At 42.8% G+C, this 11411-nt stretch overlaps 1 protein-coding gene across 1 annotated transcript in view; it reads right to left on the reverse strand.

The window, feature by feature from the left end:
• The window catches only part of fat2 (FAT atypical cadherin 2), a 103512-nt gene that overhangs the window by 50191 nt on the left and 41910 nt on the right, over positions 1–11411 (reverse strand). Inside the window, exons 12-15 of the mRNA XM_085182876.1 lie at positions 10193–10589; positions 6097–6296; positions 4859–5012; positions 3049–3282 (exon numbers count right to left, since the gene is read on the reverse strand). Of these exons, the coding sequence (XP_085039002.1) occupies positions 3049–3282; positions 4859–5012; positions 6097–6296; positions 10193–10589 (985 nt within the window). The remainder of the gene's footprint in view (positions 1–3048; positions 3283–4858; positions 5013–6096; positions 6297–10192; positions 10590–11411) is intronic.

Here is an 11411-nt window from a genome sequence, read left to right on the forward strand (position 1 = left end):
CAGGTGTTTTGGATCCACTGAAGGTGTTTCAGGAACTTGAAAGTCCAACATGTTTGTTTTGTGTTATCCAAAATTGCTTCGAGAGTGTAACTGGAGGCCATCCAGAGTCAGGTTATTACTTTGGTTTGTTGGGTGTGACTGATCCTTTTATCCAAACAGAAAAATATGAATTAGCCATGAAACTGTTATCTAAGCCACATCTGGATTTCCACATAGCGCCAATTAAAAGAATCAAAAGAAAGAATAATCACAAACCGCACGCTTTGAACTCTCCGGGCTGTAAACATGAAAAAACACAAAGCATCCAGGAGATCCCACAGTTTCTGCACAGTTACACATTGACAGTGGGAGTATGTGGGTGAAAAACCCAGCGTGTGTGTTTCTAATGAAACCCAATGATGATAAAAATGACCCTCCCCATGAGGAGGCTTGTTAACCACTAACTCCAGAGCAATAAGAAGAACATTCAGATTCCAGCAGAGCTCGTGAAATAACACCTCTATTTTTCTCACTTTTTTATTCATTGTCTTCTCTCCTGCTGATTTTCACGCTGCAATTATTCAGGTGAAAACCACGACATGTCTACGAGGTCAGGAGCTAACTTTGGATAACGGTTAATTGACAGGTCAGCGTTTTAAAGCTTGCGCAAACAGCAGCTTTAGGAGGAAAACACATTTTCATGCTGAACAGACTAAGCAGCCTAAAGACGTCACTACAGGTAAAGGTCAAACACTGTGTTGGTTTTTCAGAGGATTAGCGCTTCAACTACGGTTATTTTCTGTCTGCTGCTCGAGCTCTGCTGCGCAGTTTCACCGTCACATCCGACTCCGCATCTCTGTTTTGATGCCTGCAGTTTTTTCTCTGCGTGCTGAAGTGGTTTTGATCCATTTATCTGGCAAATAAAGCATTAAAAAATAGAAACATGTGTGTGAGTCACTGGCATCTGTGAGAAAGTCGTCAGCACTGAGAAAGAGGACATGCCGCTGCACATCTGAAGGCGTGGCCAGCCTGTTGGGGCTGCGTGTGTCCTACCTGTCTGAATCTGTCCACCTTTGTACAAACTAATGTGTGTGTGCAGTCCCACTGTGATCCACCATTTGAATGACACATCAAAACCCACACACACCTGCACAAACCGAGCTCTTTCCTTTAATGTGACTTCACCCATGCAGCACTCAAACTAATTAATAAGGTGTTTACGACTGCACTGGCAATCTGCAGCAAAGTGTGGCCGCTCGCCTCAGTAAGAGAGGGCTGGGGTACATCAGCGATACGTGTGCTGATTACAAAACTACGGGCTTTACATGAATCACAAGAAGGAGGAGCAGCACAAAGGAAACCACAAAGACAGAAGTGAACATGCAGCTCCACCTCTGCACAAATAATACCAACCAATGTAAAACACTGGCTGCTTCTTACTCTTCTTATCAGGATTTAGAGCAAGCAGCCTACAAGTGCAGCATTAACAGATTTTTGAAATGAATAATATTTAAAAATGGTTTGACAAAAATAAATCATCATGAAGAAGACCAAATTTGTGGTATTAAAAAAATACAAATAGAAGGTTTAACAAAGAAAGAGTCTTTACTCTGTAACTCTTTGATTTCGTAGAGCTGAAAAAAAGCACAGCTGATGTCTGAAGTTCATTCATTTGTTGCCAGAAAGTATTCTGAATATTGTGTGAGACGGACACCAGTGGGCCTACAGTTTAAGGCTGCGATGAATCTAAAGATGCAAAAAGTGTTTCTGTATTCATACGTGTGTAACTGTTCACACAGAGATATTACTAATGTTACTATGTTATTTTGTATTTTTTTATATTTACGTGTTGGAAATAAAAAGCAGTAAAACTTTTGTGACAAACTTTTGCGTGCGACGACTTCTCGTAAACAGCAGTATCAATGCAGAAATGCCATTAAAGTTTCAAGTGATGCATGAATATGCGTTCACACTTTAAATGTTTAAGAAACCCTGATGACGTCACCGAGCCATCAGCCTGCAGCTGGTTCTGAAAAATAAGTGTCTTTCGTTTCATGTCCAACCTTTTCCCGCTACACTCACAAATTACACATCAAAGCAGAGGCGTGTTTGCCCTCCATCCCCCGAAACCCCCCACCCCACCCCAAAGACACTGATCAGAGCTCTCACACAGATGTTGGCTGTCCTTAAAATAACTACAAAAACTGCATATAAAACTACTTTTTATCATTAACATGTGTCTTATTAAAGTTTTCTCTAGATTTAATTTTGAAAATGTCATTTTAAAAAGGTAAAGCAACACCTGTAAATAAAAAAGGCAGTGTTTACAGTAATTCAGGACTACCCACACTGCATGAAATAATAACAGACGTCCAAATGTGACACCAATGCCAAGTTAAACGGCTTTTATGGCTGACATTATTTTTAGCTGCTTTTGTAGTGGGCTTTGGTTTTGCTTTGTCATTAAGGCACACCCACATATTTTCACGCATTAACGAGGACACGCAGACACGCGACCGACTGCAGGAAGCATGGCAGCTCTGATGTCATGTTTAAAAGCAGAAATGTGGCAGTAAAAATCTAAAGGGTGAAAGTTCAGGTTTGAAATGCAGACTCTAATGAAAACAGATTAATTAGGATTCTTTGTTTTAGAGCACAATGTTTTTAGAAAGAGTCAGTTATAACTGAAGCTAAAAATGTAAAATGAGTGAGGTGCTCATGCTGCAGGGGTCAAAGGTTAAAAGCTACGTGATGCAGATAATTCCCATCACAGCTGGAACAACACAGCAAAGGTGAACTTCAGGTGGGTGTTTCATGGATGGCTTTGCCTTTATTATGTTTGGGATCAGTCAAACCACACATACACACACACACACAAACACACACACACAGGCACGCCTGAGCATCAGGCTTTAAGGTGTAAAAAGGGCCGATGATACCAGAATGAAGGGTTTGTCCCAACATGTTTGGACCTGACATAAACAACTCCGTGTTCACTTTGTCTAGTTACTCCACCTTCGCTGCACCCACTGCGACACGTCAAACTCAGCAGCAGCAGCAGCAGCTCACCTGTGTCGGGGTCCTTGGCATACACCACAGCGACCGGCGTGCGGACCGTGGTGTTGTCGAACACGGTGACCTCGTAGTGGCTGGACGAGAAGCGGGGCGGGTTGTCGTTCATGTCCTGGACCATCAGCAGGATGTCGGCCTGACAGGATCGACCCCCGCCATCCGTCGCCTTCGCCACCAGGTTGAACTCCACGTTCCTCTCACGGTCCAGCACGGCCAGCGTGAAGAGCTCACCTGGGACAGGTGTACAACACACAACCATCAAACCGCGGAACAAAAACATCCCCAAAACAAGGCCAACACATTTCCACATTAAAGACTATTTTAGCACATTGGTGATGCACATGCAGATGATGACGCATGTCTTATAATTAAAGTATCAGCAGTCAGCTTCAGGTCAGATGTAGCGTGTTGAGGTGAATATCGTGAGGTGTTATTTTAATATTTGAGGTGTGAGCAGGTGAGCATGGTGTTTCCTGCTTAAAACTGATAGTCACTCCCTCCAGAAAGACAAAGTCCAACTGGTCTGCATGGAGTCAGATAAGTCAGACTGCTTTGCCTCACTAAACAAAAGTGTCTGGATTTCCTGTTTTTTATGAACATTTGATAAGCAATAAAATATTCAGGAAATACCCCAGCCACGAAGGACAAGCCTCCGCTAACGAGCAGCTTAAAGAGGCCGCACACGTTATTCATCGCCATGACACAAACATCGTGTGACTGTGGTGCTGCTCATTCACAGGTGACAGTTTTAGGCCCGAGTATTATAAACTTATATTACTCAGTCAAATGTTAAAACTTTTTGGTGTTTTGTCGTGGGAACGGCAGGATGCTAAACTCCAGCAGAACCTAAACACATCACCAGCTTGTCCCTGTCGGTGTTTCAGTGTTTCATGCACACCTTGCTGAAGTTTGGCTCCCGTGAAGGTGTGAGCATATCTCTTTGATTATTTTGGATTCTATTTTGCTGCAGGTGTCACAGCTTGTAAAGACTTTACAGGGAGCAGAGAGTCTTTGAATTCCTGCTTTAGGATTTTTGGGCACATTCTTATCTTCATGGGCTTTACGGCGTTAAGGTGCGCCTCTTTTGAAGTCTAGGTTTACAATGCTAATGCCTTCAGCTCGGCCTCGGGTTGAGCCCGTTGTGTTTTTTTAGTCTGCAGTGGATGCTAAGGTGTGTTTAGGATCACTGTGCTCTGCTACGAGCCATCCACTTAGGGAGGCTTTCCATTTCTTCCTGTTGCACCCCCACAGAGAGGAGTTCTTTTCATAGATCCTGTACTCTTTGTTCTCCAAACGTCTTTCTAACAAAAAAACTTTTTTCCCAGTGCCTTTTTCACGAAGGCACCGGGATCCTTCTGATGTTCAGACTTCCAGAGGAAAGCCGTTCTTCTGATGACTCTTCCATGAAGTTCAGGAGCTTTGATTTGCCTTCAAGCCCAACCAAGAACTTTCTGTGGTAGTGGTAGAGGAGGATTGTTTGGACAAGATTTGAACAGTCTGTACAGTCTGGGGCTGTAAGTGCCCAAAATTCACATCATGATACAATCAACTTTCAACCTAAAGCAGCTTTGAACTTTTGGAAATCCATGCACGTGTTACTTTTCTATATTCAAGTATAAAATCAGCCTCTAGTTTTACACACAATATGACAAGAGCGGCTTTTGACCTGTGAGTGGGTCAAAAGACGGACTGATGTCTCAGCAGGTGGTGAAGATATCAGGTGATGGATGTCAGTTCATGCTATTGCACCCTCAAACTCGCACTGACAGGGACGCCGTGCACTGACGTCAAACAGACACCATCATACCTGTCCTGTGTTCCAGGTGGAACTTGTCGGCATCCGGCCCGTGGAGTGTGTAGGAAATCTGGCCATTAGTGCCCACGTCTGGATCGGAAGCTGAAACCTTGAGCACAAACACGCTGGAGGGCGAGTTTTCCATCACCACCTCTTTGTACACCAGCTGCAGCAGGAGGATAATAATAATAATCAGGCCTGCATTTACTGGGTGGGTTTCAGTTAAGCTACTCAGCGTTGGATTAAAGAGAAAAAACAGGAAGCAGCAGAAACACACCTACAGAGCTGAGAAAGGTCATGTTAAGTAAGTTGTTACTTACATCTGAACTCTGACACCATAACGTACGGCACAAGGAGGCAGGGACGGACGGACGGCTGTATCGATGGATGGATGTATCGATGGATGGATGTATACATGGATAAGTGGATGAGTGTATGTATGTATAAGTGGATGTATGCATGATGGATGGGTGAGTGGATGCATGGATGGGTGGATGCATGGATGGGTGGATGGATGTATACATGGATGGGTGGATGCATGGATGAATGGATGTATACATGGGGGGGTGGATGGATGGATTTATGTCACAATTAACTGTTTAATATACATGTTACAAACCTACCACAAACCTTCCAAGTGTAATACATAAATTAATTTTTACTTATTAACTGCTTATGATGCAATACTCCATAAAGTCTTGTTTTAAGAAGACTCTGTGTCAAAGCCAGTTTTATAACTGGCTTAGAAAGACTCAAAAGGACTTTATTAACTGTTAAGTAAAGATTATTCATGCAGGTGTTATTTACCTGGTTTCAGTTAAACAATATGTTATTATGATAGAGATATTTCTCCTGGCTGCTGGATGATAAGTGATCTATGATGGTGAACATTTCATGCATCTGTCTCCATTAAACTCTAGTAATGACTGTGAGGAAACAGACAGGGAGAAATACTGGCTTTATACTGAAACCGTCTTTAATATTAAATGTTACATGAAGTCAAGACTAATCTTTTTTTTAATAGCTCAGTTTCATAAATTAGCCTCGGGGGCTTTACAGCCTGTACAGGAAGCAACAGCTTTTGTCTTTACTCTTAATGTGGAAATATACCCAGAAGCACCTTTAAAGGAAAAACAAACGCTTTAAAAAATAAAGGTTCAAAAACAGCCCAGCGTCCACTTCCCCTTACCATTTTCACTCTGAGTGGCTTCCATGCATCTAACTGCAGAGCCCAAGTCACCTGTACTCACCTGCTCACACAGCGGGCTGTTGTCATTGATGTCCAGCACATGGACGTCCACGCTGATGGGAGCCTCAAACTTGCCGTCGGTGGCCGTGACTCTCAAGGCGTATCTGTCTCTGGCCTCTCGGTCCAGACTATCCTTCACAATCAAACCCCACTGGCCCTCGTCCACCTGCACGATGGCAAACTGGCCCAGCGGGTCTCCGGCTGCAGGAGCAAGAAGGACGTGAGTGACAGCAGAGAGGAAGGGCGTCATGCTCTCAGAGGTAGAAAGCCGTGAGCACTGTTGCTTTAAGCTTCTACCAGAAAAGCTTGCTTTGTCCTTCAATCTGCTGAAGCATCAGACGTGTGATCACGTTAATGAGCGTGAATTCAGCTTTTCTCTTCTGATCTTTTCTTTTGTGACTCAAACTTTTGGATAAATGTTCATTGGTTCACTCTGGAAGGGGTCGCCGTCAGCATGGATGAATTTTGACTAACCTGTCCCACTTTGAACCTTATCAGATGAGTCAGACCCTCCTGTGTATCCCTGTTTACAGTTTGGTGTGAAGGAAAATCAACTTTTAATTCTTTCCTGACTCCCTGTAGCTGAAGTTTGAATATTTATTTAATTTCTGATTTGATTCCTTTTATTTCTTTTCCAGTCTCTTTATTTTAATCGTATTTTTATGCTGTTTGACCTCAGTCTTCACTTTTACTTCAGTCTAATACGTCCTGCTGCATTTTTAATCTGTTGTTCTCATTTAAGTTTAACTTTTTAATATATTTTATTCAAGTCCTGTTTATTTTTATACCCTCTGCTGTGACTTGAAGGCACCTCGGGTCAGCTTGTTGTTTTTAAATGTTCTGCATTAATATTAAGTATCTATAACTCAGTCAAAAAAAAAATCCCCTCCACTCACGCATCAAATACTCAGAGCAATCCCTCAAAATATTAAATATATGATAATGTGAGAGTAGCAACACTTTTACAAACAGAACCTAAAAACACAGACACACTCTGCTCTGAAAACTTTTGCCTGATGTTTATGGGTCAGCGTTTCAGTCTGAAGATAAAAGTGTTAGACTTCATGTTATGGATTTGAGAAACACCACCAGTGTTGGGACTAACGCGTTATTAAGTAACGTGTTATAGTAACTACGTTATTATTGTGGTAACGAGCACGGTAACTAGTTATTATGCCAAAATCAGGAACGCGTTAATCGTTACTGGGATTTAGATAGGGTCGTTATTCGTTACTTTGTGTGGTGGCTATCGCGGAGCTTCCACAGATTCAGTAACATTAGCAAGTGTTGGAGGCAGCAGGTGGATGAGGGAAAGGGGAGGCAGGAGGAGTCTGCAGTCTATCTGGGTCAGATATAAACCAAGTTTAGGTGGAGTTTATTTTTGTTATGCTGACTTTTTCGTATTGGGTACTCGCTAGCATGACGGAGTTTCTAATTGCCAACCATCCCGTAAAAAACGGAATCGTCTCGTATTCAGAGAAAATATTACGCGTTTCGTATTGAGCTGAAAAGGAACAGTTTGTCCCGGACTTCAGCTATAATGGAAAAAGACACAAAGCTGGATTTATTCTGTGTGTTTACGCTGCACAGCTGCTTCTGCTTCTTCTTCTCTCATTCTCTCCCCCTCCCTCTCCTGTTTCTACTTCAATCATAAAACTGATCAATGATCAGCTGATCGGCTTTTCTCTCTTGTCTGTTTATCGCCCACTTTGCGCCAGAAAGAAGAAACCAGCGGATGTCGCGCTAAACAACAGCAGCACGTTTAAACTTGATCAGCTGTTGTTAGAATTCATTTATTTTGATTTCTAGTATCAGCTGATGTATCAGCTTTACCCCTTAGGGCTACATGAATGAGTTGAAGGGAAGTTATCAACTTTCTGAGAGACAAATAACACCAGGATCCTTTTCTAAGTAGCTAACAGCTGATAACTGTGCAGGGGCGGCTCTAGCAAAGTGTTGCCAGGGGGGGCAGCTAGGCATTAACAGGGAAAGGGGGGCACAAAGAAATACTTTTCTTTCTTATTCTCATTTAAAATGTCTCGCTTTTAAAAAATAATTATCTGAATCTTACAACAAACGATTGATAGATTGATACATATATACCATCAGAAGAGTGTACATCACTGTCACAACAGCGTTTGTTTTCATTCAAAGTCTTTATGATTTTTCCTATAATGGTGGGCCGGTCAGTCAAAACACCCGGGCCGATTTTTTTGTTCCAAACCAGCCCTGTATGCAGCTCATCTGCAGTCTAGTATTACCTACATCTTCCTATTCAGAAAGCAGAATTTGCGAGTTCTGAGTACAATCAAAGCACCATGACTGCAGTTTTTGTGTTGGATGTAAAAAGCGCACATGACGCTGTGACGTAGGCTAGAATCATGGCAGCGGTCAATGACGGTCCAGGCGTGGGATTTCTCTCGTGGAAATATGCAGTTTATTTTTTCCTTTCTATTGGTAGGTGGCACAGTGCACTTGTGGCAAGTAAGCAAGCTAGAAGACTGGCAGTCTTGCTGGGTATCCAGTTACGGAAGCAACACATTAACAAGAGAATTTTGAGTAAAACCAAAGTTACTTTCCCTAGTAACCAATTACCTTGAAAGTAATGAGTAACTTGAAGTAACTGAGTTACTTTTGATAGAAGTAACTAGTAATGTAACTAAGTTACTAATTTAAAGTAACTTACCCAACACTGGTCTCCATACAGCTGACTAATAAAGAGTTTAAATTAATCTTCTGATGTTTTTGTTTCTGTATTTGGAAAATAATCTGTGCACTATTTTGGCAGGAATTCAGCACCACCTCATAGTTTTGTCACTTTTTTTTAAAGAAACAGAAGTGAAGAAAGGTTTGCTCTATATCGTTCTTCTTTTCATTATATATTTTTTATTTTTATTATTTAGTACTGGTAAAACTCTTTGGAAAGATGAAAACAGGATGAAGATGAAGCAGAATGATGGAGAGAAAAGAGCATGCATCCAAATCCTCCGTCTAACATGGCGGAGGCGGTGTTATGGCCTGGGCCTGTATGGCTGCAGTGGAGCTGGCTCTCTGGTGATTTATGATGATGTCACTCACTGCTAATAGAAACAGCAGCAGGTCTGTACTGTGTGACGTGTACAGACCTCTGCACAGCTTCACAGCAGAACAGATGATAATTACCCAAAGTAAACTGCAAAAGCAACCTGAGAGCATCTCAACACAGAGAAATGGGGTATTCTTCGAGGTGTTTATGAGAGAGACTGCAGGGGGAAAAAACTCCTAACATTTAAAATGATTTTACAATAAAAAGGGAGGAACTCTGTCACTCCTGAACAGTTAGTATTTAGTTAACCTGCTTGAACTAAAGCTGAGAGTCTGCACTGCTGCTGAGGACGCTGAAGTCATGTCCTCATTACACAGTACGTTCTTTATGGCTTTTGCTGCCTTCACTGGCAGCCAAATTAGCATTTTTACAGCGTGAAGCGTCTCAAACAGCCCCCAGAACAACAATGTGAATGTTTGTGTAATTGCAAATTTAAAGGAATTAAATATAGGAGGAAAAAACAAACAGAATAGAAAATCGTCTTATGGTGATGGGAGTAAAATCCTCCCATCAATCACAGCAGAGGTGGGCAGGCTTTGTTTCTGTTTTCGCTTCTTAGAGCAGAGCAAATGTCAGCATCAGACAAACCTTCTATTATAAATTATTCCAAAGCAAATATTCGTCTGTTAGGAAAACCGCAGTGTGACAGAGAGCTCCTTTAGAACGGTTTAACTGTCTGGGGGAAAACAGGATTTGCATTAATTCGAGGCTTTGTTTTGTTGTTAGCTGCAGGGCAACCTGTTGGTATTCTCCCCTCGTTAGCTGGCAGTGCACTGCGATTAATCTGAGGCTCAATAATATTGACTCTCTGCTGGGGGTGATTGACACATAACTCATTTCGCCTCATTAACGTCTTCGTAACAGAGCGGCCACTCTTTCGACGGGACGCTGATGAACACGCAAACACGGACAAAACAACACTGCTGACACACGCACACAAACGTAATGCCCAGACACGCAAGAGCAAAACAAACAGGCTCAAATCTATGAACACACACACCCATGAACACACCTGTGATGTAACACGTGATGAGGCGGTTCTCCAACGACACATCAGCGTCCGTCGTCGTCATGTAGACAATGGGTTCATAGGGAGTGCTGTTCTCCACCACCGAGCCGCGGTACACTTCCTCTGTGAACTTTGGCGGGTTGTCGTTCTCGTCCGTCACCATCACCTCCACCAGGACGCTGGATGACAGTTTTGCGTTGCCGCCGTGGTCAGTGGCGACCACGTTGAACCTGTACACCCTGGCCGCCTCGCAGTCGGTCTCCCGCAGCGTGGTGATCCAGCCGCTCTCCCCGTCGATGGAGAACACCTCAGTAATGTCCAACGCAGTGTCATGGGGCAGCAGCTCCAAGGTGTAGGTCACCACACCGTTGGTGTCTGTGTCCGGGTCGTTGGCCGTTACCTAAAGGTGGATACGTGCAGAGAGTTGTGCTGAGACTGTATCTGAACATGGGATGCTGTTGCAGAATCCAGGTGTTTCTTTAGCTCACGCACTGCTGCAGGATTTCACTAAGCTAAGCTAATGCTTAAATAAACAGAAAACCAGGGAAACATTCATAATTCAGCATTTTCAGAGGTATGCACTGAGTTTACCTGTCATCACAGCTTCTGAAAACTCCAAATCAGCTTCTTTTGATGCAACCGAGAAAAACTGACACCAGAAGTGCCAAAACCTGCAGTTTCTCTGGCATCCAACAGATGATCCAGCAGAGAGTCAGTCCCACAGACTCCCATGTTGGAATAAACACGTTTACAGTCTGATGCTCAAACTATATTGGTCTCTATAGATAATTTCTCCCACCACAACGCGGGGGGAGAATTATTCTATAACTGACCTGATTAAATTGAATTAAGGCTTACTGTCTGCATTATTAGGGGCATGACCTCTTTAGTCGTGTCCAAATTCATAGACTGCGTCCTCAGGAGGATGCAGTCATTGTGGGCTGGGTCCTCTGAAGGCCGGGTAGCCCAGAAGTGAGCAGCTGTGAAATTGGACGGTGTAGCCTTCAGATTTGTGTCACGAGCTTTCTCGGTGTAGTTTAATAAACTCAGCTGTCTGCTCCTTGCTATCTAAAATATAACAGGACACTGGCGTAAATTCTCAACCATCTCACACTTCTGTTTTTATCAGTTTTCTGTTTGATGTTTATTCAGCTGTGTGAAAACTATAACTTTAATCTCAGCCAAACCGATTTACTCAGGAACAAATAAAACACGGAAAATA

This window comes from Neolamprologus multifasciatus, chromosome 2, assembly GCF_963576455.1.
Source record: "Neolamprologus multifasciatus chromosome 2, fNeoMul1.2, whole genome shotgun sequence".
Classification (NCBI taxonomy): domain Eukaryota; kingdom Metazoa; phylum Chordata; class Actinopteri; order Cichliformes; family Cichlidae; genus Neolamprologus; species Neolamprologus multifasciatus.